Source organism: Saccharomycodes ludwigii, chromosome VII (genome assembly GCF_020623625.1).
Source record: "Saccharomycodes ludwigii strain NBRC 1722 chromosome VII, whole genome shotgun sequence".
NCBI lineage: Eukaryota > Fungi > Ascomycota > Saccharomycetes > Saccharomycodales > Saccharomycodaceae > Saccharomycodes > Saccharomycodes ludwigii.
In genome coordinates, this window is record NC_060206.1 from 597,643 (window position 1) to 622,973 (window position 25,331).

At 31.7% G+C, this 25,331-nt stretch overlaps 11 protein-coding genes and 1 non-coding gene across 12 annotated transcripts; 8 read left to right on the forward strand and 4 right to left on the reverse strand.

Moving 5' to 3' along the window:
* Positions 1 to 1,298: 1,298 nt before the first annotated feature.
* Positions 1,299 to 4,265, forward strand: SCDLUD_005252 (uncharacterized protein; the record flags this gene model as incomplete). The annotated part of the gene is made up of 1 exon (XM_046081186.1): positions 1,299 to 4,265. One exon carries the CDS (start codon positions 1,299 to 1,301, stop codon positions 4,263 to 4,265), a length of 2,967 nt encoding a protein of 988 aa, XP_045932841.1.
* A 1,351-nt stretch (positions 4,266 to 5,616) lies between these two features.
* RPS22B (40S ribosomal protein uS8) lies at positions 5,617 to 6,723 on the reverse strand (the record flags this gene model as incomplete). The annotated part of the gene is made up of 2 exons (XM_046081187.1): positions 5,617 to 5,876; positions 6,592 to 6,723. Coding segments are annotated over 2 exons (390 nt in total), but the record flags the coding sequence as incomplete, so codon positions are not given.
* A 1,326-nt stretch (positions 6,724 to 8,049) lies between these two features.
* On the forward strand, positions 8,050 to 8,355 carry SPT4 (transcription elongation factor SPT4; the record flags this gene model as incomplete). Its single annotated transcript, XM_046081188.1, has 1 exon — positions 8,050 to 8,355. One exon carries the CDS (start codon positions 8,050 to 8,052, stop codon positions 8,353 to 8,355), a length of 306 nt encoding a protein of 101 aa, XP_045932843.1.
* Positions 8,356 to 8,683: 328 nt separating this feature from the next.
* On the forward strand, positions 8,684 to 9,514 carry COX18 (membrane insertase COX18; the record flags this gene model as incomplete). Its single annotated transcript, XM_046081189.1, has 1 exon — positions 8,684 to 9,514. One exon carries the CDS (start codon positions 8,684 to 8,686, stop codon positions 9,512 to 9,514), a length of 831 nt encoding a protein of 276 aa, XP_045932844.1.
* A 234-nt stretch (positions 9,515 to 9,748) lies between these two features.
* On the reverse strand, positions 9,749 to 10,012 carry SCDLUD_005256 (uncharacterized protein; the record flags this gene model as incomplete). The annotated part of the gene is made up of 1 exon (XM_046076903.1): positions 9,749 to 10,012. One exon carries the CDS (start codon positions 10,010 to 10,012, stop codon positions 9,749 to 9,751), a length of 264 nt encoding a protein of 87 aa, XP_045932845.1.
* A 725-nt stretch (positions 10,013 to 10,737) lies between these two features.
* ADE6 (phosphoribosylformylglycinamidine synthase) lies at positions 10,738 to 14,769 on the forward strand (the record flags this gene model as incomplete). Its single annotated transcript, XM_046081190.1, has 1 exon — positions 10,738 to 14,769. The coding sequence occupies one exon, from the start codon at positions 10,738 to 10,740 to the stop codon at positions 14,767 to 14,769; it is 4,032 nt and encodes a 1,343-aa protein (XP_045932846.1).
* A 187-nt stretch (positions 14,770 to 14,956) lies between these two features.
* On the reverse strand, positions 14,957 to 15,898 carry ERG25 (methylsterol monooxygenase; the record flags this gene model as incomplete). The annotated part of the gene is made up of 1 exon (XM_046081191.1): positions 14,957 to 15,898. One exon carries the CDS (start codon positions 15,896 to 15,898, stop codon positions 14,957 to 14,959), a length of 942 nt encoding a protein of 313 aa, XP_045932847.1.
* Positions 15,899 to 17,110: 1,212 nt separating this feature from the next.
* Positions 17,111 to 17,944, forward strand: NMD4 (Nmd4p; the record flags this gene model as incomplete). Its single annotated transcript, XM_046081192.1, has 1 exon — positions 17,111 to 17,944. The coding sequence occupies one exon, from the start codon at positions 17,111 to 17,113 to the stop codon at positions 17,942 to 17,944; it is 834 nt and encodes a 277-aa protein (XP_045932848.1).
* Positions 17,945 to 18,702: 758 nt separating this feature from the next.
* SCDLUD_005260 lies at positions 18,703 to 18,798 on the forward strand. Its single transcript is given in 2 exon segments — positions 18,703 to 18,740; positions 18,753 to 18,798. It is a non-coding gene; the product is annotated as a tRNA-Ser (tRNA).
* A 587-nt stretch (positions 18,799 to 19,385) lies between these two features.
* SCDLUD_005261 (uncharacterized protein) lies at positions 19,386 to 21,140 on the forward strand (the record flags this gene model as incomplete). Its single annotated transcript, XM_046081193.1, has 1 exon — positions 19,386 to 21,140. The coding sequence occupies one exon, from the start codon at positions 19,386 to 19,388 to the stop codon at positions 21,138 to 21,140; it is 1,755 nt and encodes a 584-aa protein (XP_045932849.1).
* Positions 21,141 to 22,484: 1,344 nt separating this feature from the next.
* Positions 22,485 to 23,645, forward strand: SCDLUD_005262 (TauD/TfdA dioxygenase family protein; the record flags this gene model as incomplete). The annotated part of the gene is made up of 1 exon (XM_046081194.1): positions 22,485 to 23,645. One exon carries the CDS (start codon positions 22,485 to 22,487, stop codon positions 23,643 to 23,645), a length of 1,161 nt encoding a protein of 386 aa, XP_045932850.1.
* Positions 23,646 to 24,272: 627 nt separating this feature from the next.
* SCDLUD_005263 (uncharacterized protein) lies at positions 24,273 to 25,316 on the reverse strand (the record flags this gene model as incomplete). Its single annotated transcript, XM_046081195.1, has 1 exon — positions 24,273 to 25,316. One exon carries the CDS (start codon positions 25,314 to 25,316, stop codon positions 24,273 to 24,275), a length of 1,044 nt encoding a protein of 347 aa, XP_045932851.1.
* Positions 25,317 to 25,331: the final 15 nt, after the last annotated feature.

Genomic DNA, 25,331 nt, shown 5'->3' on the forward strand with positions numbered 1-25,331 from the left:
AAAGACCAAAAAAAAGGTGAAATTTTTTTCTTTTTTCTTGTAAAAAATAGAATAACTGAATATTAGCCTATGTGTTACAACTCAGTAGATAAATATCATTAAGGTTAGTAGTTTATAAAAAAAAAAAGAAGTAGATATTCCTCATTTATTACGTGATTTTACCTTTTATTTTTAACAAGAAACCATGAAAAGGATTCACCTGTATTAACTTGATCTTAACTTCCTTTAATTCTAAATTTTGTTGATGGTAACAAATATAATGAAGATTGATTTTTTCCAGCTTTCCATTCCCCCTCCCCCCTAAGATCGTATATTTGTAGAGTGGGGGGGGTGGATTAGGAAAGAAGGGTTAATTAATTCTCTTTATTAAGCAATTCCTGTTATAAAGATAAAGTATCTTTTTTATCTCACAGATTAAAAATAAAAAAAATAATAATTGAAGTGGGGTAAATGGAAAAAAAAAAAATAAATAAAAAAAAGAACACGGAAACGGAGGGAATCCGGCGATTATTTTCCTTTTTTGTTTGCAGTATTTAAAAATAATTGAATAATAATTCTACCCAAAAATTAGGACAAATAAAATAAAGAACCAATGACGGGGATTTCCTATTCTGGGCTTTAGTAGAATTAGTAATAGATTCCAGAATTTTTTTATTTTCTTGATATGAAAATTGGGACAAAAAATAAGCGCAAGTGTCATTTTTGTTGTTGTTGTTTCAAGTAGTGAAAAATTAAATAAGAAAAAGAAAAAGAAAAAGAAAAAGAAACAAAAAGTATTATTGTTATTGTGGTGGGGGGAGAAAAAGAAAAAGAAAAAGAAATTAAAAAAAATGGCGTTGAGTGGGAAATAAATTAACTACATGATTTAATTCATTAACAATAACCAACAAATCATATTTTATAACTTTTACCATTCAACTACATTATCATCCATATATAAGTCAAGAACGAAGCTAACATAATATCTTTTACGCAATCCACTTTTTTTTTTTTTTTTTTTTTTTTTTTTTCTTTTAAATTTTCTTTTTTATTTAAGAAGCAAAGTAGTTCACGATTCTTCATATTTCTGTTCTCTTAATCATTTTTCTTATTAACTTTTGCTAATGTTTGTTTCTTTCTTTCTTTTTCTTTTTTTTTTTTTATTTATCTTTTTTTTCTTTACTATTCTCTCAAGTAACCAAGAAATCAAAGTGGTTTCATTTTACATTACTCACAAAACCTTAATTAGTGAAACTCAGAAATTAAAAAAAAAGAAACTAAAAACAAATTAAAAGGATCATAAATAAAGAAAAAAAAATATGTCCAACTTATCAGATTTATTAACTAGCAATAAGAATAACGATAGCGCTAGTAATAATATTAATAATAACACTTCTATAGTTGATCACGCGGCTGGTATCAAAGCATCCGATAATATTATTTCGAAAAAACCTATTTCAACGGTAGCAAGTGCAAAATCAAGAAGAAGAGGAAGAGGAAAGAGTATTAAACCTATACATCCCGTCACTATTACACCCATTACTCCCGGTGCCACTCCTACCTGTACCTCTATTACTAGTAATGATAACACCAAGGTTTACCCCTGTTTGCAATGTAAGAATACTCAAAGGACCTTTAGTAGATTGGAACACTTACAAAGACATATAAGGAGTTTCCATACTGATTTAAAGCCATACAAGTGCGGAAAATGTTATAAAGAGTTTGTTAGAAAGGATTTGGTACAACGTCATTTGAAAAAGATTCACAAGCTATTGACACTTGATTTACAGAATGAGCATATCATCAGTGTGGAATTGAGAAATAGTATAACTGCCAAGAAAATTGAAACGGATAGTAATGATGCTAGTAGTAGCACTAGTAGTAGTAGTGGCAGCAGTAGTATTAGTAGTGCTACTGACAGTGGTTCTGGTATTAACAATTGCAACAACATTGAAATGGTTCCTATTACCCCTAGTTCATCAATTACAAATTTAGCTATGCTGGGTAACAAAAGTTCTATTTATCATGGCACTACGTCTAGCACCATCAAACTTACACCCTTTTTAAAGGAATATAAGAAGTTCTTAATGAAATTGTTTAATGAATTTTTTACCATTGAAATTTTGAAAGTTGTCGAAAAAAATCACGTTTTGATCAATAAAAGATTAGCTGCATTACTATTGACAGTAGAGAGTGCCACTGATAAAACCGTTTTTTTCAAGTTTGGCTCTAAAACAAATAATAATAAGAAAATGGTTAAAAACTATTTCATATTAGCATTGACATTCGGGATAATACACTCTGCTACGGCTGATGTAACCGCTAATAACAACACCACAAGATATATTACCGATGCTATCATTTCCACGTTAATAAATAAATCAAACAAGAAAATCATAGATTCTTTGATTCTAGTGTCGTATGAGATCAAGTACAATTTTTTTGACCATCAATATTATGATACGTTGAACAACATATTATACCAGTTGCTATTGTCTAATAATACAAGTATAACTACAACGTCTAGTATGACCCCATTGCAGTACACGTTGATTTTTCATAATTTGGAAGATCCTCAACAAGCAATGCAGTTGTGGAAGCCAAGAGATACTAATTATTATTATAGCGTGGATTTGATGTATTTTAAAATGCTTTCCGATGTCAATGAAATAAATGAAAATGACTTGCTTCAACTTTGGGAAGTGTATAGCAGCAGTGCTGATAGTTTGAATAATCTGGACGGATTTGATCGTTTATTCAGTGTCAACAGCGTATATAAATTAACAGATATTGGTGGCTTGCCCAATTTTCCTGTAATTCCAGACTATTATAGCGTTGATGGTGATGGATTTGGTGTTTGGAATTTGGAATATTATTTAAGAATTTTGTGGTTAACTATTAATTGTGTTCCTAATAATAATAGCAACAGGTTAATTTTGATCAAGCATATCGGAGTTTTAGTATTATACAATATTCTACTTACCACACCAGTAGTTGAGCAACAAGAGGATAACTTTGACTTTAACAACAATGTTCAAGCTATTCAAGCAATCAAGCATTTTATGAACCATAGTACGATTGGAAATGGATTTTTCAATTGGAATGTCTTAATGACAGAATTGAGCAGTAATACTATCCCAATTTTGGCCCAGATATGGAATGATTTCTATCCTTTAAAACACTTTAGTGGCGGGATCATGAATAAGTTTCAACAAGTTGTTAACTATTTCCACAATTTTTTGGGCAATAATAGTAGTACTGGTTTTGGCAGTATTGTTAATACCAATAGTAATAGTAGATACGGTAACAGGAAGAATAGTATTTGTAGCAACTCCAGTATCAGCAGCAGTCCTTCAGTCATCTTTCCAAGTCTCTTTGCTAACACTACTAGTAGTGTAATTTCAGATTCTAGTACTGTGAACAGTTTTACTGCCCCGGCATTTGGCGGTAATAGTGGTAATGATCACACTTCTCCGGGTTCGAGCAACTTCAGCAGTAATAACGGCAGTAGTACCAAAGTTTACAGTTTTCTGCCTAATATTGCAAGCAGACTAAGCAATTCTCCTGCTTACGACTCGCCATCGCCCGGGGGTGGGGAACCACAATCTACCGGGATCACTGCTAATAATATTAGCAATCACAATAGCTCAAGTAATTTTTTGAACGCTCCGCCCGCGTCGCCATCTAATTCTATTACGTTAAGTCCAATAATTACATCATCACATCAATTAGTTACCGTTGAAGACGAAACCGAAGAAGGGAGTTTAAAACTGGACAGAAGCGCTACACCCACAATTTACAATAAAAGTTTTACCAATAACAAAAACAGTGCAGGCAATTTGTTGTCCATAAGATCTTCTTCACTAGGGGGGATTGGAAATAATGAGGGGGTGAAAATCAATTCGAGTTTTATTAATAACGGTGGTGCTGGTACTAGTACTAGCAATACTACTACTTCTGCAACCCCTATTTTACCACCATTGATTATGACTGCACCAATATCTAATACTACCAATAATAGCATTGCTAATGGTAACAATCATTTTGATGGATTTTATCATGCACAACAACAAAATAGATATCAATATTTCAATACTAACAGTGTTATTTCACCCCCTTTTATCGGTAATTCCAATAATAATCTTTTTACTAGTAATAATAATAATAGTAGTATTTCTACTGCAACAAATGTTACCTCCGCATCTAATACTGCAAATGATAACACTAACAACAAGAAGGGCAAGGGATCTTTTTCTTCTAAGAATTTACAAACAATTAGGTATTAAAATTCAATAATATTGTTATATTGTGGCTATCATTAACAAAAATCTTTCTGCTCCATATATTGGCTATTTTTTAGTTCATTTCATTTATTTAATTATTTATATCTTCGTAATTTATTTAAGATTTAGGTTTAAAGTTTAATTTCTTTTTTTTTTTTTATTATTATTATTTATTTTATTAAATGCTCGGATATCTTAGTATCTTGGTATAATTTCCTTTTCACAAACAGGAAAAAAAGAAAAAGAAAAAAAAAAGAGACTCAAGATAAAATAAAGATGGAATAAAGATAAAAGCCATTAACCCCCGCGGGAGGAATTAGACAACAAGTAGTTTTAGTGGTAGAGGTTCCATATTTTTAATTATTGAGTGTTATTATTGTTGTTATTTTCTTCAGTTACCGTAAATTCAAAGTAAATAGATAACTTGGAAAAGAAAAAATAGCCTATGCTTGTAGAAGATGTATTGTTAGGACATTTATGGACATGTTACTTAAACAGGCGAATGAAATTGTGTAAAAATTAAAAAAAAATTGATATTATGTGAGTGCAAATACATGGATAGACTTAGACCTTCTACCGGAAAAACTTAAAACACATACATATTGTCACGTTATATTACGCAGACCTTAGATAATATACGCATATTTATTATTGTCAATATTAGTATTCTATCACGCATTGTTCGGATAAACTAAAACGTAATATAATAAAAACAAAAAAAAACAAAAAATGAGGGGGGATGAAAGGAGGGAAAATGAAAAGTGGGGGGAGGGGGGAACCGGGGACGGAGTATCGATTAAAATGGAAGGGAAAACTAAAAGGTAAATGTCCAAATTTTTTTTTATTTTTTTTTTTTTTTTAAATGTGGTGTAAAAATAACAACCGGAGCAAAGGAAAGAAAGCAAGATGGACCTTTTGTATTCTCTGAGAATAACAATTCAAGATAAATAAATGGTGTGGGTCCTAACAACACTTTGATCTTCGAAAATATCCCTGTGCAATACACACCTTTTTTTATGCAAAAAATAAAAAATGGTATTATTATTAAATTAAATCTATAATTGAAAATATTCTATCTTTTATAAAGCTTTTGGGAGAAATGAATATAAACAAAAGCTTTCATTGGCTGTATCGATATCAACGGATATTTCCGTTTTGGTCTAGCACTATCAATCCTAAGTCTTTTTTTTTTTTTTTTTTACATCTATAAAAAATATCTTTAAAATAAAAGAGTTCTAAACTTTTTATCTCTTTACATGTTTATTGCACTAATTCTTTAAAACCTGTTTATACAAAAAAAAAAAAAAAAAGAAAAGAAAAAGAGAGATATAAACATATATACACCATTAACTATCTAATAAACAAATCCTAAAATTTTACCAGAAACATGTTTTCTTCTAGCTTCTTCATGGTCCATAATACCCGCTGAAGTTGTCAAGATAATATAACCAAATTGTCTGGCTGGCAATAAATTTTCGGTCCATTTTTCAATGTCACTAATTTTAACATTGAATCTAGGAGAAATAACACCACATTTATTCAATCTACCGTTTAATTGAATAACAATCTTACCAGATCTGTGGTCATCAATATATTCAAATTCTCCGATGTAACCTACACATCAATAAATAGAACCACTTTTCCTTTTTGTAAATAAATTTAATATAACCAAAAAAAGGGAAAAATAAATTAAAAAAAAAAAATAAAGAAAAGAGTAAATTTACAAATCGTTAGTAAAAAAAAAAATACTTTTGACATTATCAGCTTTCTTAAAAGCGCCCAATGAGATAAATCCCAAAGGCCACCATTGCTACTAGTAATAATGCAGTTAATACTTCATAAAGTTCATTCTTGTAAATATTTCAGTCAACATCCAAGCCGAAACCCCTAGCAATCTAATTTTCCAAAAAAAAAAAAAAGGGAAATCTTAATTTTATAAGAAAATGCTCAATACTAAAAAAAAAATTGTTAGGAACATATAAACAGTAATTAAAGTGAATAGAAAATAAAAAATAACTGCTAAAAAAAAAAAAGCAGTTATCTCAGATTTTTTTTCTTCAAGCACCGTGTAAGTAATTCCTAAAGGTTCAATCTCCCGGATACTTAAAGGACAGTATGGGACTAAAATACTGTGTATAAATAAATATACACATAACCGAACATACCATCTAGTTATCAACCCGGGGAACTCCCTTTTTTAAAAGAAAAAAAGTTACTGTGGTATACAATATGACTCAATGTAACGACCAAAATATGAAACAAAATAAAATACCAGAGCAAATATCGACATAGCCGAACAAAAGATGTAGATAAAGTGCCTAATACATACCATGCTTTTGCATAACTTGCAAAAATTTTATAATAACTTTGGAAGATGGTCTAATCAAAACTTGACGTTTACCAGTTTTTTCAGCATTGTTAATCGCATTTAAAGCATCGGCTAAAACAGAAGTACGAGTCACTGTAAATAAATAGTAATCAAACAAATTTAATAATAAAATAAAAAATGAATAAATCGAACAGGTTAGTACAGGAAAAAAAAAAAAAAAAAGTATGCAAAATAATTATAAATAAATATTTTTCATTGATCATGCAATTTATCCCAATTTCAACACCTTTGTTGCATACACATAAAGGATTGTTAAAAAATATAATCCATTCCTACAGGTATATATATATTTATATATTTTTTCCATTGAGTGTCGTACTGTTTTTTTTTTCATTCGAATTAGTAAAAATCATACCGTATTGAATATCAAAAAAATGAAGAAAAAAAAAACGAAACGAGTCAAACAGAAAATAAATTAGATATCATACAAATTAATATTAGTTAGACAGAACTAATATAATAAAGTGTATAACAAAAATGACAAAAAAAGGTATCAAGTCCTTCATGTTACTGGTAGATCTCCCTATTTCTTCATGAAACAGTTGATTTAATGGTATCTAAGAGTCTACTTTAGAGTGAGCAAATGTAGGTGCATATTGAATATAACAGTAACAAGGGTATCTTGATTCTTTCTGCCAATATATAAATATATATTTATAGTTGTGTTTGTAATAAAATGTTTTGGAATCTTTTTCTGCTAAAATAGAAAAAAAAAGATTGATTGATTTCAGTCCATTCTTTCCCCTAATAGCAAACATGCTTGACAATTTAATATTCAGATATAATTAAAAGAGAGAGAAAAAAAATGCTAGACTTTGTTATTGGCAACACACACATACTCTTTTAATAATCTTATATATGTTGGAGTTCCTTGGTTGTGGTTATTGGTTGATTAAAAAAGGATAGCAGAATAAGTTTCCAAGAAAAAAAGAAGAGAAAGAAAGAGGAAATGTTAAGAAAAAAGAGTATAAAATCGTGTAAAAAAGTATAAGAAAATTTAAAAAGTAAAATTGAGGAGAAAACTGAAAAACATTTTTTTGTTTTTTTTTTTTCTTTTTTTTTTCTTTTTTTTTTTTTTTTGGTTTAAATTTTTTCAATTACAAATTTTTACTGCAGCGTTTCTGAAGGTGTACCAAAAAATACATTGAAAAGTTACGGATGTTTTACAGATGCGGAATTGTCACAAAAAGTTGTTTTTATGTTCCGGATGAGAGATCTCCGTTTCGTCAAAGGTGACATTCTTAGCACGTGACACGGATAAAAAAATATAAAAAAAAATTTAAAAAAAAAATTAAAAAAAAAATCAAAAACAAAAACAAAAAATGACATTTTCTTTTTATTGTGGAATGCCAAACTGAAAATAACAAATATAACATTACCAAGAACTGAAAACAAAACATGAGTGAAAGAGCATGTATGCTATGTGGTATAATACAGAAGACCTCCCAATTTGAAAACAAGGGCTGTCCAAATTGCCAGGCTATATTCGATGAAGCTAATGTTACGCCAATAGAATGTACTTCTCCCTCATTTGAAGGGTGCATAGGTATGTGTAAACCAAACAAATCATGGTGTGCAAAATGGTTAAGACTAGATAATTTCCAACCGGGTCTGTATGCTATTAAAGTAGATGGGAGATTGCCTGTCGAAGTGGTTGATATCTTGCCACATTATATTCCTAGAGATGGTAGTAATGTGGACTAACATAGGTTTTGTAGTAATTAATTAATGAGTATTTATAATTTTTGTTTTCATTCTTTTATTTTTAAAACTACTTTTAATTTTTTTTTTTTCTCTCTTAACTGCTTTATCTGTCTTTCAATTCAATTTGCATTTTCGATAGGGAAACACTTCAATTAAATTAAATTAAATTAAATTTAAAAAGAAAAAAAAAAAAGTAAATAAAAACAAGAAAAAAAAAAATAAAAAAAAACTTTAAAGGACAAAAATAACGTTGCACGTTTGCTAATTCTCATAAATCATCATATAAAAAAATATACATACATAGAGAGAGAGAGAGAGAAATATAGCTATGACTGACGATATAAATAGTAATAATAGCAATAATGACTCAGAGAACAAATCTAATCCTGTCACCATAACCTTTCCCAAAACGTTATCCAAATTAATATCAAAAATTGAAGAGAAATCAGGATTATCATGGCCTTTATTTGTTCCAGCCTCTACAATTGTACTAAGAACAATTTTTACATTACCATTAATGATATGGCAAAGAAAAAGATTAGTTAGACAGCAGCAACTATCTACAATTATTAAAGCAACTAGGCCCGTACTGAAATTAAGATTAGCAGCACAATCTCAAACGGCTGGCAATGCAAGCAGTCTAACAGCTGATCAAATCACCCTTTTAAGTATCAAAGAGACTAGGAAAAGACAAAAAAAATTATTTAAAGAAAACGGTGTGGAAATGTGGAAAAATACTATTTTACCATTAGTACAAGTTCCATTGTGGATCAGCTATAGTCTTGGTTTACGTAGTTTGGATGACAAGATATTACAACAAACGGCATCTACTTCTATTTTCGATAATGATTTAGTAATCAATTTTGCGGATTATCCCTTTTTGTTGCCTGGAATATTGGGTACTTTAGCTCTATGGAATATCGAATATAATGCCAAAATATATGGACTAAGGCAAAATTCTAACGCTGTGAATGCTTCAAATATGGTTAGAGCTATGGGTAGCATTGTAACTTGTCTAAGGTTTGGTGCTATTTCCATGATGTGTTTTAGTGTACAACAACCACCACTTTTGGTATTATATTGGATTACATCTCAAGGCTATTCTGCATTTATGAACTGGGTATTAAATAAATTCTGGCCATATGAAAAGTCTATATAGTGATTTGCTATTTATTTATTTCTTTCTTCTTGTTTAGTAGATTATAGTTATAAGACAGGGAGTAAAGAAAATTTTGATACCAAATTATACTAATATACAAATACCTTAAATAAAATAAAATAAAAAAAAAAAAAAAAAAAAATAATTAATTGATAAATACATGGACCTTTTTATATTTAACCGGATTGTAAATAATTTAAAGTCTTGTTAATATAGATCTGAATCTATTCATATTCATTTTTTGTTTTTTTTTTCCAACTCTTTCCTTGTTCCTTTCAATAACTCTAAATGACCAACTTTTGCTGATACTAATTTCTCAGTAGCTTGAGTTAGGGAATATTTGCTGGCCAACTTGTGAAGATGTAAACCAGCCTTAGTAGATTTTGGTTTAAGTTTTAATGGAGCGGCTTTACGTAAACCTGATTTATTATGGTGGTCTCTTTTAGTAGTTCTATTTGATTTCTTATTTTTGTTTAATTTCAATCTAGCCTGTACCATTTTATTAGTATTTTGTTTCTTGTTTTGTTTTTTAACTTTTGGTGGTTAATTTTTTGAAAGTTGATGTGGAAATTGAGACGAATGTCGATATTATTTTAAAAGCAAAGTTTTTTTCTGTTTTTTTTTTCAGTGCGATTTTCAACAACCGAATAAAAAAAAGAAAAGTTTTATTTTTATTGTTTATTTTGAAAAGATCAGAATTGAAAATTGTGATTATTCAACTCTTTGGCATAGCACGTGATTTTTGGTTACTTAAATACAAATATAAATATAAATATATTTTTTTTTAAAATGTCATCGTTTATCCTGCTTCGTCATAGTCCGAAATAGCACGAAACAGTCCGAAACAACTTTGAAAATACTTTTAGTAAAAAAAAAAAAGGAAAAGGAAGTCAAGAAATATCAAAAGAAGTCAGCTATAAAACAGTTTATTTTTTTTTCCCATTTTTTAATAATAATAAAAATAATAATAAATTTCTTTTTCTTTTTGTCAGTGTAATTTCGGAAAAATTAATAAACGTGAAAAATGTTAAACTTATCTTACTAAACAAATATATAAATATATCTGTACCAAAGCTCTTTTTTTTCTTTCTCTGTTTTTTTTTTTTTTTCTTTGTATAAAATCTTCCCTTCCTCCCCCCATAAATCATCTCCATTATAAACAGCAAAGTTTGATCTCATCTCACAAGAAATCACCAAAAACATAAACAAATCAATACCAAGCTATGGCTGTCATTACTTTACCAGGTCCTCAAGCTCTATCTCCATTCAGAGTAGACAACTTGGCCAAACAAGTTTTGAAATCTATTGATAATACTAGCAAGCCCAAAATTACCTCTTGCTATATCCATTATGTCGAAACATTAGAAAGTCTATCAGATAAAGATATGTTCTTATTGAATGCACTATTGGTTTATGATTCTCCATGTCCTGATGAACAACTGAAAAGTATCATTTCCAAAAACGAATCTCCTAGTGTTACTTCCACCTTATTAAGAATTGTTCCAAGATCAGGTACTATTTCTCCATGGTCTTCCAAAGCCACTAACATTGCCAATGTTTGTGGTTTGAAATCCAAAATCAGTCGTATAGAAAGAGGATTGGCTATTTTCATTGATACTCCAGCAAGTGAATTGAATTTAAACGAATCTACTCTAAAAACATGTTATGATAGAATGACTCAAGACTTGTACATCAATAAGAGCCCAAATACTTCTAAAATTTTCCATCATGAATCACCAAGACCATTGGTTACGGTCGATTTGGAAATAAAAAATCACAATAAGTCAACTTCGCGTGCTATTTTACAAAAGAAAAACGTTGAGATGGGGCTAGCTTTGGATGATGGCGAGATTGATTACTTAATAGATGCTTTTAACCAAAGAAGTCCTACCGATGTTGAATTGTTTTCATTTGCCCAAGTTAACAGTGAGCATTGTCGTCACAAGATTTTCAATGCCGATTGGACTATTGATGGTGTTAGCAAACAATTAAGTTTGTTCAAAATGATTAAGAATACTTTTGAAAAATGTCCGGACTACACTGTATCTGCTTACTCTGACAATGCCGCCGTTATTGATTGTGATTTTGGTTCCCCAGAAGTTTCCAAAACCTGTTATTTTGCACCAGATTTCCAAACTAAAGAATGGAAAGAAACTTTGGAACAAGTTCAGATGTTAATTAAAGTGGAAACCCATAATCATCCAACTGCAGTTTCCCCATTTCCAGGTGCTTCCACCGGTAGTGGTGGTGAAATAAGGGATGAAGGTGCTACTGGTAGAGGATCCAAATCCAAATGTGGGTTGTCCGGTTTTGCAGTGTCTGATTTATTAATTCCAAATAACGTACAACCTTGGGAAAACGATAAAATTGGGAAACCATCCCATATTGCCTCTGCTTTAGACATTATGATTGAAGCACCCTTGGGCTCAGCTGCTTTTAACAATGAGTTTGGTAGACCTTGTATCAATGGTTATTTCCGTACTTTAACCACGAAAGTTACCAATAGAGATGGTGAGGAGGAGATTAGAGGGTTCCACAAACCAATTATGCTTGCTGGTGGGTTGGGGGCTGTTAGACCACAATTTGCCCTAAAAAACAAGCCCATAACCCCAGGTAGTGCCTTGATCGTTTTGGGTGGTGAATCCATGTTGATTGGGTTAGGTGGTGGTGCCGCTTCATCTGTTGCTTCGAGCGATGGTAACGTTGAATTAGATTTTGCTTCTGTTCAAAGAGGTAACCCAGAAATGGAACGTCGTTGCCAGCAAGTTATTGATGCTTGTGTTTCCTTGGATGTTAAAAATCCAATTCAAAGTATCCATGATGTTGGTGCTGGTGGGTTGAGTAATGCTTTGCCAGAATTAGTCCACGATAACAATTTAGGTGCTGTTTTTGATATTCGTAAAGTTTTAAGTTTGGAACCAGGGATGTCCCCATTAGAAATTTGGTGTAATGAATCTCAAGAAAGATATGTTGTTGGTGTTGCCCAAAAAGATTTACACGTTTTTGAGGAAATATGTGTTAGGGAAAGAGCTCCATATTCTGTTGTTGGTCAATCTACTTTAGAGCAAAAATTAATTGTCAAAGACTCTCTACTAAATACCACACCAATTGATTTAGAAATGAGTGTTTTATTTGGGAAGCCACCAAAGATGAAGCGTAGCTGTGTAACGGAAGATTTAAGATTACAAGCACCAAACTTGAAACCAATTGATCTGTCGGAAGCTGTTGACCGTGTTTTACGTTTGCCTGCAGTAGGATCCAAGTCTTTTTTGATTACTATTGGTGATAGGACTGTTACTGGTTTAATTGATCGCGATCAATTTGTTGGGCCATGGCAAGTTCCAGTGGGCGATGTTGGTGTCACTGCTACTTCTTTGTCCACTGATGTCAAGTCTTGTACTGGTGAAGCTCTAAGTATGGGAGAAAGACCTACGCTAGCGTTGATCAATGCTGGCAGCAGTGCTAAGATGTGTGTTGCCGAATCGTTATTGAATATTTTAGCAGCTGATGTGAAATCACTAAGACATGTGAAATTAAGCGCTAATTGGATGTCTCCAGCATCTCATAAAGGCGAAGGTGCTAAGTTATACGAGGCTGTACAAAGCATTGGTTTAGACTTGTGTCCTGATTTGGGGGTAGCTATTCCAGTGGGTAAGGATTCTATGAGTATGAAAATGAAATGGCAAGACAAAGAAGTGACCGCGCCATTGTCTTTGAATATCACGGCCTTTGCTCCAGTGAGCAACACTTCTAATACATGGACACCATTGTTAACAGGTACTTCAGAAGACGAGTTGGTTTTAGTTGATTTAGGACACAAGAAGTTGGGGGGCAGTGCGTTATTGCAAGTTTTTAACCAACTGGGCAATGAAGCACCAACTGTTTATAACAACAAAGTTTTCAAAGGGTTGTGTGAAGCTATTATTGAGTTACATGGGTATTCTGACATTGTTAAGGCATATCACGACAGAAGCGATGGTGGTTTACTTGTTACTGTATTGGAAATGGCGTTTGCTTCCAAGTGTGGTTTAGAGATTAAGCTACCAACTTTGGCATCTTCTTCTGAAAGTGTTTTGGAAGATTTGTTTAATGAGGAGTTGGGATGTGTTTTCCAAATTAATCACAGTAAAATTTCGGAATTTGTTAACATTATGGAAAAGCATGGCGTTTCCAAAGAATTAATTTTTGTTGTGGGCAAATCAACCAGTACTAAAGTTCAAAACATTGTAATTAGAGACTCTGCAGATACAGTTATATTTGAATCTACACGTGGTGAATTGATGAGCAAATGGGGAGAAACCTCCTTTTTAATGCAGCAACTAAGAGATAATCCAGATACGGCCCTTGAAGAGTATCAATCGTTAAGGGACGACGGAAACCCTGGTATTCATTATGATTTGACATATTCTCCGGTAGCGGACTTGGGTATTTCTGCTGTTGGAAATCAAGAGGCCAAAGTTGCAATACTAAGAGAACAAGGTGTCAATGGTCAAATGGAGATGGCTTGGTGTTTCCAACAGGCTGGGTTTAGCACTTATGACGTTACAATGACGGATTTGATTGAAGGTAGATTCAACTTGGATGATTTTGTTGGTTTGGCAGCATGTGGGGGGTTCAGTTATGGTGACGTTTTGGGTGCAGGTGCTGGTTGGGCCAAGAGTGTTTTGTTCAATGAAAATCTAAGGAAACAATTTGATAAGTTTTTGAATAAAAGACAAGACACTTTTGCATTTGGTGCTTGTAACGGTTGTCAATTTTTAAGTAGATTGAGTGAATTAATTATTCCTGAAACACCTGAATTGTGGCCAACATTTGAAAGAAACAAGAGCGAACAATATGAAGCTCGTGTTTGTATGGTTGAAATTACTGGAGACAGTCCAGTTTTCTTTGGTGGAATGGAAGGCAGTAAGTTGCCTATTGCTGTTGCTCACGGTGAGGGACGTGCTCAATTTAGTGATGGTAAATGGGCGGAACAATTTATACAAAACGGGCTATGTGGTGTTAAATATATTAATAACTATGATCAAGTTACTGAAAAATATCCATTTAATCCAAATGGTTCAACTAATGGGATAGCGGGCATTTTATCGCCTAATGGGAGAGTACTAGCTTTAATGCCTCATCCAGAAAGAGTTTGTAGGTTAGAAGCCAATTCCTATTATCCAAAGGACAAATACGAAGAGTGGGGTGGTTATGGTCCATGGATTAGACTATTTAGGAATGCTAGAAAATGGGTCTTTGAAAATTCAAAATAAGAGTAGTTATATCTTTTTTTTTTTTTTTTTTTTTTGTGTTTAAATAAGTTATATCATAGCTAGAAATAATAATAATAATAATAATAATAATAATAATAGAAAAAAATCTTTGTATTAAAACACTATCAATAAGAAAAGGAAAGAAAAAAACAAACTACACACACACATATATATATATATATGTATATTACAAATCCTTTTTAGCTTTCTTTTCAGCCTTTAATCTCATTCTTTCTTCTCTCTCAGCTTTAGCTTCTGGACCAGATTCAGTGTCCATAGTGTAATCCCACCATCTAAAGGAGGAAGCATAATTACCAATAAAGTAATGATGATGCAAATCGTGATGCTCAGCACCAGCCCAGAATGGAATGAATTTATTCAAACTCCATGGGAAATCATAACCAGAATGAGAGTCGACTGCTTGGAACAATCTTAAAGTGATCCACAAACATAAAGTAAACAAGTGCAATTTACCAGTATAAATACAATAAATAATGGGCATACCAACGGTACCGAAACCTAGAGATAGAGTTTCGACTGGATGAGCATATTCTGCAGTTAAACCGAATGGAGCAGCATAACGATGATGTTGTTTGTGGATGTACTTATAAAATACGCCGTAGTGAAATAATCTATGGAACCAATAATGCCATATATCTTCTAAAACGAAAAATAATGAAATTTCAAAAGCCATAGTTTTCCAAGATGGAAATGGTACTTCCATGGTAATACCCAATTGTTCACACATTGGGTGGAATGTCCAGATTGGGATGGCTTCAACAAGGAAATGGGATAGTAAAACACTCTTCAAACAATGCCAGTGTTCTCTAGCAGTTGGGATTTTTGTTGGTTGTAACTTCCATCTTCTGAAAAAGGGAATACAGTCGACAATGAACCATGGCAAAGATCTTGAAAAATACATAAATTCGTGCAATATGAAAAACATTAAACCAGTGGCCAAAACGTCATTGTTCATGTAACAGTACCATGAGGCCCAGTATTGTTCGATTATATTTAATTGTGGCTGGACAGCCTTAATATTGGATAAGACTTGAGTAAAAGTTTTTGTACCATCAATATTTGCTAATTGGTGGTACAATGTGGAGTTAGCACTAAAGACAGAAGACATTGGAGATGGTAGTTGTATGTATAAATATGTTCTTTAATTATTGTTGGGGGGAGGGGAAAAGAAAAACAAACAAACTTGATTAACTTAGTATTTTTTTTTTTTCTTTCTTTTGTGATAAAACAAAAAACCAAAAGAGGGGCGAATAGAAAAGAGTGATTTATTTTCTTGCTTGTTGCTAGACTTGCCTTTTTTTTTTTTTTTCTTTTTCTTTTGTCCTTGGTTTATTTGTTATTAAGATATATTAGAAAAGAAGAAAAAAAGAGATAATAAATGGCAAGAAGGGAAATAAAGACAGAGAGAGAAAGAGAAAAAGAAAGGAAAAAAAAGTTTACAGTTATCAAAGATATTTGGCTATATATATTCATAATTTTTTAATTTTTAATTTTAATTTTTTATCGTAATAAAAAAACAAAATAAATTAAGGAACAACTGCTGGTGAGAGAACGTCAGGCTGAGATACCCACGTAGCAGATCACGAGACTTTGGTCGTTTATAATAGTTGTTTTTTTCTTCTTCTTCTTCTCTGTTTCTCTGCGCACGTTTCTATAAAGTATACGACCAGCAGGCGTGTGCTTTGCTCGTTTAGATCTGTCGTTTAACACAGAAAACCACCCTGGCAAATGTTATAAACGATAAAAACGATAAATTTGTGATTTTGTAAACGAGATGGCTTGCAAACGAGTAAATAATCGATGATTTTGTTTGTTTCTATTTCGTTCCTTCTTTCACATTAGACAATATCTTGCTAACGGTTTCTTGCTTTTTTTTTAATAATAATAATGTTACTGGCTCATCTTTGTATTACTATCACAGCTTCATTCCACCGATAAAACTAATCTTGCTTGTTGCTTTCGTAATACAACGAAAAAAAAATTTTATTTTATTTTTTTTTTTTTATTTTTTTTGTCGTTTATGCCATGTCCGAGAACCATACACTTCCGATACACAACGGAGTAATCTAATTATTATTTCTGGCTTGTGTAAAAAAAAAAAAAAAAGAAAAGACCAAACAAATAAATAATTTCTAACTGCAATGCAACTTTCTTAATTTCTAAAAACTTCAATCATTCTTTTAACTTCCTTTTTCTTCTCTCTCCCTCTTTTATTTTTACGGCATAAACACTTACCAAAAACAACCAGTCATCCCAAATGATATTTAATGCTTGTAGTATCATCACCTAACCCAATAAAAACAACAACAACAACAATAATATGAATATCAATAACAAGAATAAGAATAAAAATAAAAATAAAAATAATAATAATAATAATAATATCAAGAACATTAAAGCCACCACTTTTATATTGGATGCTTCTTGTTTTGAAAAGGCATTGGGCCATGTATTAGAGTGGATAGAGTTAACTTCAAATAAACAAAAAAATTCAATATGTTTCTATTTACCCACCTTCACTATAGAAGAATTGAATTTTTTGAAAAATAAAAGAAAGAATATGAATGCTATAAAAAGTTTGAAAATTATCGATACGAAAAGTGATTTCTTTGATCTCGAGTTGTGCGATGAAGGGTTAAAAGATAACACTAGCAGTGGCAATGGTAGTTGGAATTCAATATTGGAAAAATATTTAATAATAGAAAAGGAGAAAAACTCAACATATATCAAGAAATTGCCTTCAAGATTCAAAAAGTTAATCAAAGCCTATTATAATTTCCAAGAAAAAACCATAAATTTGGAGCCCAAGTCAAATCCTACAAGTGATGATAACGATAGCAACAAAAGTAATAATGGCTCAAAGCCAACAACGCCTCGTTGCTATTTAGTTACGTGTGATGAAAATGTTGAAAAGTTGTGTGGGTATTTTACAGGTATTAATTTAATCGATGTCTTAAAAGCGGACTCATTAATCGTTAGAAACAAGAAGTTGGATTTTTTCAAGAAAAAGTTTATAAGCAACATGGAGAAAAGTGTAATTCCTTCTGACAATGATCAAACCACCAGTCAAGAAGATTTTGATGATGTTAAAAAAACAGATTTCAAGAAAACTGTATGGGCCCAAAGAGGTAAAGGTGAGTTGTGGGTGCCATAATCCTTGCTATATAATTGTAACAAGTAAATCCGATACATAAGCATAATAAATTAATTAAAGATTAAAGTCAGAGTAGAATTTCTAAATCAAAAAGACCCATGACAGTCTTTAATACTAGAGATGCCAGATATATTTTTTGTTTTTTAAAAACGAAAAGAATATAAATATATATATATATGTTTCATCATAAATAAACAGTAACTAATTTATTATCATTATAATTCGGATGGGGGAAAAAGAAAAAAGAAAAAAAAAAAAGAAAAGGGAAAAAAAGTGTATGCAAATTATAAATACTAGTCAAATGATCCAAGCACATACATATTAAAATATTATTTCAACCAAAATAACAAATAATACTATAATAGCTTGGTTTGTTGGGTAACAGTGGTAAGAGTACAAATCTTGGGTTCTTGACTAGATTATAAAGTCTTTGATTTTTCCCTTTACTTTAAATCTTTCACTTTTAGTCGAAAAAATCACTGAGAAGAAATTTGAGATATAAAACTGATATGGAATTAAATACAAAGTTGAATTGGACAAAGAAAGAAAAAAAAAAAAGGAAAAAAAAAAAAAAAAAAAAGGTAAAAAAAATATTTCCAAGGGCTTTTTTTTTCTTCCGGAAAGATTTAGCTTCGGCATATTTGCTGTCTCGGATTTTATTTTTTTAAATTTCATTTCTAAAACCAAAAAAATTGTGAAAAGTAAAGTCAAAAAATAAAATATAGAGCGTCCGTACATCAAAATGAGCACAATTTGATGTCCCAGTGGCCGAGTGGTTAAGGCGATGCCCTGCTATTTATTTGATTGTTAGGCATTGGGTTTTACCTGCGCAGGTTCGAATCCTGTCTGTGACGTTGCTTTTATTTATTTTTTTTTTTTTTATGTTTGTTTTTTCTCTCTTTGCGTCATGAAATAATAATAAAAATTACTGTGTGATTTTTCTGTCTCAAAAAAAAATAATTTGTATTTGATGTCTCTGTCATTTTCCTTGTGTTCCACTCCACAGTATTTTATTTGCCGGTAAAATGCCCATTGACTTATACCCAATTTTAGAAGTGGTGGTTTTTTCCTTTTCTTTTTTGTAACTTTAAAACCAAACGGAATTAAGTCAACTTGCGAAAATAAAAACAATCATTCTTAAGTTAAATATTAATCACACCGATATTAAAGAAAGGTGGTGGTGGTGGTGATCATCATCATCATGATGTCTTTATTGAAATAAAATTAAAATAAATAAAAATCATATATCAAACTAGTAACTTAATCTTATATAAAGGCACATTAACCAACTATCATTCATTTTAATTTTCACTTTTTTTCCCCCCCCCTTAAGTAATCTTTCATTATCCATCAATGTTATAAATCCTTAAAAAAAATAAATACAATAATAATAATAATAAAAACTACTTTTGCTTTTACTGCAAACACATATACACAAATAATGCTCAATATTTTTAAAAAAAGAAAAAATGCTGGCAATGCACCTAATGTTCAAGAAATAACATCAGCCTCTACTGTTGTTGAAGATAAAAACATTAATATTGATACCCCAGATAAAAAGACTGAGGATCATATCAACAAAATAGAAACTCTTGTAGATGAAAACTCGGATTATTCTTCGTCAGAAGATACTACAGATGTGGAGAACCAAAACGATACTGGTCCAAATCCGTTTGCTGACCCTAATGTTGCCGAATACTACAGAAAATTGTATCAAGACGCAAATTACGAGTGTCTATCAGCTTTTGACCCAGAATTCACCTGGACAAAAAAAGAAGAAAAAGCCTTGTTGATGAAACTTAATTGGAGAGTGGCATTTGTTGCTTGTTTAATGTTTGCTGCACTACAAATCGATAGAGGTAACTTGGCTCAAGCTGTTGCCGATAACTTACTAGCTGATCTCGGTATTACTAAAGATGACTACAATCAAGGTAATACTGTTTTTTTGGTTTGTTTTCTAGTTGCAGAAATTCCTTCTCAATTACTATCCAAAAAATTAGGTCCAGATATCTGGGTTCCCATACAAATGACCTTGTGGAGTATCGTTTCTATCTGTCAATGTGCAATGCATAATAAAAAGGGCTTTTTGGCTACAAGAGCCTTGATTGGCTTGTTGGAAGGCGGGTTTATCTCAGATTTGGTCTTATGGTTGAGTTACTTTTTTAAATCAAATGAGTTATCCATCAGATTGTCTTGGTTTTGGACCACTTTAGCTTTGGTCCAAATTGGTACTGCTCTTTTGGCCTTTGCCATTTTGAGAATGCGTGGTATTTGCGGTTTGGAAGGTTGGAAATGGTTGTTTATTATTGAAGGTATCATTTCCTTTTTAATTAGCGTTGCATCTTTCCATCTAATGGTTCCCTCTGCCGTCCAAACAAAAAGCAGATTGGAACCAAAAGGTTGGTTTACTGAACGTGAAGTTAAAATTACTGTCAACAGGGTTTTAAGAGATGACCCAAGTAAAGGTGATATGAATAATAGACAGGCTTTGAGCCTAAAAAAATTGTGGGCTGCTTTGGCTGATTATGATTTATGGCCAGTTTACGTCATTGGGTTCATTGCCTATATGCCAATAGACACCTTTACACCCTATTTCACCTTGGTCTTGGAAGGTTTAGGTTTCTCAAAGTTCGATGTCCAATTGTTAACTATTCCAGCAAATGTCTTGCATATAATAATATTGCTAATTCTTACCTGGTTTAGTGAAAAAATTGGCGAAATTTGCTTTACCTCATTGCTACAGCCTATATATTGTACGGTGATCATTGGTGTTATTAGATGGTGGAAGGGCAGTATGGTCCAGCTGTGGCCCTCTTATGTTTTGTGTGTGTTGTTTGTAGGCCAACCTTATATTCACGCTATCTGTGTTTCTTGGGTGTCCAGGAACTCCAATTCCATTAAAACAAGGGCCATATCTTCTGCCCTATACAATATCTTTGTTCAACTAGGCAATATTGCTGCAAATAATATTTACAAAGCTAGTGACGCGCCTAATTATCATAGAGGTAATATGCAGCTATTCCATCTATCTTGGGCTTTGATTCCAATACTACTTTTGACAAAGGCCTATTATGTATGGAGAAATAATCAAAAGGATAAAATTTGGGACGCTATGACTCAAGAGGAAAGGGAGGAATATATTCAAAATTCAGAAGTTATCGGTAATAAACGTTTAGACTTCAGATTCTTTCACTAATGTGTTTATCGTGTATTTTGCTTTTTCTAATATTCAACGTAATAATAATAATAGTTTTTTTTTCTTCTTCTTCTGTATGTAATAAATTGTTGTTGATTTAATTTTTTTTTAAAAAAAAAAAAAGTAAGCATACTAAAATAAGTGGGGGAGGGCATTGTTGTGTGACACTTGATTCTGTTTCGACTCGTTATGAGTCATTGTGACAGTAAATATTTATAATGTCCGATATATGTGTGTGTGTGTGTATAGAGGTGGCATTATACAGAATAAATTTGTCAATATATACTGTAGAGTTAATTGAACATATATAAAGACAATTTAAAGTAATGCAGAACATTGGAAATATTTTTATAAAGAGCGAAAGAAGATATTTCAGGTCAGAATATTGAAGGGACATGGTAGATTAAGTTTACTGAGAATTAGAGGTAAATAGGAAAATTGAAACTGGGAAAGATGACAAACAACCATGTTTCATAGCTATCTAACATTTTATAACAAAGATAACTGATTCTATGACATGCATTTTTATTTATTATCATGCTAGCCGTAGACTCGCTTAAAGGAAAAAAAAAATATTAATATTGTGTATGAGAGAATGAGATGAAGACTGGAATGTTAACAGCGAATTCTCCGGATAGATTAGACAGAAATAAAGCAAAGAGTCATGATTGTGATATGCCACATCTTTAAATATCGACCAGAGTAAGACGTCCTTTATTTACATTTGTTGTGTCATTGTTTTGATGTTTTTTCTTTTCTTTTTTAAGCCACCACCACAATAATTGAACTTATAAATGAAAAAAAAAGATAAAGACAACAGACACTAACACATACCATAACTAATGCATTTTTCTTTTTAATATATATGATAAATATAATTTCATTCGATTTTAAACTTATATCCCCTAAAATAAGCTGATTTTATTGAAATACCAACTAAGTATTACTTTTTAAATAATAAAAATCATTTCCCACACTAATTAGAGGCCTTTGGATATAAGGGTCATTATATTGTCTTGTCTTGCATTATAATGCTATATGAAAAAAAAAAAAAAAAAAAAAAAAAAAATACACCACTCCTTATTAACATACTCACCAACAAGCTTCTCCATGCTGAACATCCATCATATACCTTTTTCTAAATTATAGAATAAAAAACATATAAATATCACAAACTCTTTTAAGAAATAAGAAAAAACTGCATTTTCATATCTCTCTAACAACTTTTTAATTTGTATCTTTTCCCTATTTATGTTAAAATCATCCCTATACTCACAATTCAATAAACATAAAACATCAAGCAACTGCAAGCTTAAAAAAAAAAAAAAAAAAATATTTGTCTTCATGACGGTCGAAAAGAAGTACGGCGCAACATTGGCTAGTGGCAAGCCAAGACCAATTGGTGATCATCCATATTTTGTAGAAGATAATGAAGATGAAACAGGTTTTATCACAATTCCAGAAAAATACCATAAGTTATCAAGTTATCCAGATTTCTTACCAACCTGGGACAGAAAAGAAAAAGATCCTCCGTATGAGTTTTTCGAATATGAGGACCCAGGCACCAGAGTTAAAGACACCTCCTTACCAAATCTATTTCCTAAGGATGAAAAAGAGGAAATTAAGATTACCAAGTTGAGTCCAAAATTGGGGTCGGAAATTACTGGTTTACAATTGAGTAGTTTGATCGACAATGACAAGGCCAAAGATGAATTGGCTTACTTGATTGCCAAGAGAGGTGTATTAATTTTCAGAGATCAAGACTTGGCCAGTAAAGGCCCTAAATTTGCTGCCAAATTGGTAGAATATTTTGGTCCCTTACATACTCATCAAACTTCTGGTCATCCAAAAGATGTTAAAGAGATCCATGTAGTTTATCGTAGACCAATAGAAGAAGATTATGCAGTAGTCAAAGAAATTGCTGGAAGAAGATCATGGCATTCTGATATCACTTTTGAATTGCAACCTGCCAGTTATACTTTTTTTTTAAACATCGACAGTCCAGGGTCTGGGGGCGATACTTTGTTTGCCGATACTGTAGAAGCCTACAAGAGGTTATCTCCTAAATTTAGAGAGTTTTTGGAAACTTTAAGTGTTGCGCACACAGGTAAGGATCAAGCTCAATTTTCCGGAATCAAAGGTGGTATTATCCGTAGAGAACCAGTTGAAAATGTTCATCCATTAGTTAGAGAACATCCTGTTTTGAAGGAAAAAATTTTATTTGTCAACCAAGGATTTTCTAGAAGAATTGTTGGACTAAAAAGGGGTGAAAGTGATGTTCTTTTAGACTTTTTAACCGGATTGGCCGAAAATACCCATGATTTGCAAATTAGAGCACATCATACCCCTGGTTCTGTTGTTATCTGGGATAATAGAAGAACTCAACATGGGATAACTTTTGATTTTGACAAGCCGGTCTTGAGACATTTGGCCAGAGTCACTGCTACGGGTGAACGTCCAGTTGTTGACTTGAAATATTTAAATGATATAAATTACAAGCCATAGATGCCTTTATAGAGGTTATATATGCAGGAATGTTGCCAAATTGGGGATAAAAAAGAATGAAACAGTAATTTTTTTTTTTTATTGCTAATTAGTATAAGTAATTGAGAAATCACCCTGTTCGTATTGGTACTATTTAATTTTTAGCTTTTTAGCTTTTTATTTTTTTTTTCTTTTTTTTTTGCACCAATGTCATGGCTAGTTTGTTTATTAAATGAAGGTATTCCTCACAGACTTCTTCTTTGTGTTGCTAGGAATGTCTCTTTCTCTTTCCCCCTCTAAAAGATACCATATCGAGTATCGTCTTGCTTATAAATGTTGGTCGTTATTTTTAATTTCAGATAAAAACATTGCACTTTTTAATATAAAAAAGCAGAACTATTGTTATTGTAGAGTATTCTATATTATATTAAAATCCCACAGACCTTTGTGACACTAAAGCCTATAAGACATATAACTACATCCATTTTTACAAATATAATGATACGTCAAAGAGATTACAGGTGTTTCTATTTTTTTTTTTAACGTTTCAAACAACTTTTTAATGATTACTTTTTATCAATTAAAAACTTGTTTAAAAAAGAAACTGTTTATATATAACAGCAAATTTATTGTTACAATAAAAATAAGTTATAAACCGCCTTCAACCTTCAAAATCTGAGAAATTGTATCATCAATACATTCCTTAAAACTTTTAAATTGGAAACCTAGCAACTCCCTAGTTTTTCTGTTATCCAACGTAGCCATAGTTTTAAATTTTTCTTCGTCTATTCCTTGTATGTATTTGGCAATTCTGCCCTTTAGATTCGGAAAATCTTCATTGATTTGGTTAGCAATTGATTGCAGAGTGAACCTTCCATTTTCAAGAAATAGCCTTTCGTATGCTAAATTATCATCTTCTAAGCATTTTATATGGGCTTTAACAACGTCATCGATGTGAATACACGAACCACAATAGTCATTGTCTACTATAGAACCGGGTTTTGTATGTAGCACTTCATTAATAACTTGGCATGAGGAATTTAAAGTACTTTTGATATCCTGTTCAAAAGTTTGAGGTCCCCAAACGTAAGATGGACAAATTGCAGTGCCAGCAAACCTAGATTTGTGTTTGTTGATAAATTCCCAGAAATATTTTTCACCATAAGTCTTACTACCATAATAAGCATAGTATGGATTTTTTTTGGCTTCTTCCCAAGTAATGGCATTCCATGATGCTTCATTAATAGTAAGCCCTGGTGTGGCATCGTCTTTTGCTTGTGCCAAGGCAGCAGAAGAAGAAGTCAAGACAATTTTTTTCACGTTAGGTCCATATAACTGTATTGCATGCAAAATAGATTTAACACCGTTTACAGCTGGAACCAATATCTCTTTTTCACAACTTTCTTTGACAGTGAAAAATAGTGGGGATGCCGTGTGTAAAACATAGTCAATTTGGACACCATGCTTTTGGAAGCTCTCATCAAAAGCGTTTGGATTAGAAATATCAGACACGACTGAAAATATTAGGTTTGGGTCATTTTTGAATAGTAGATGCAATTTCTCGGCCTTTTCTTTGGTTCTTATTGATCCAATTACTTTATAGTTCCTAGAGCTTAATAAACTTTTAATAAGGTGTTTAGCAATAAAACCAGAAGCACCTGATACAAAAACAGTTTTCTTGCTGTCTGACATTTTCCTTGATTTTTT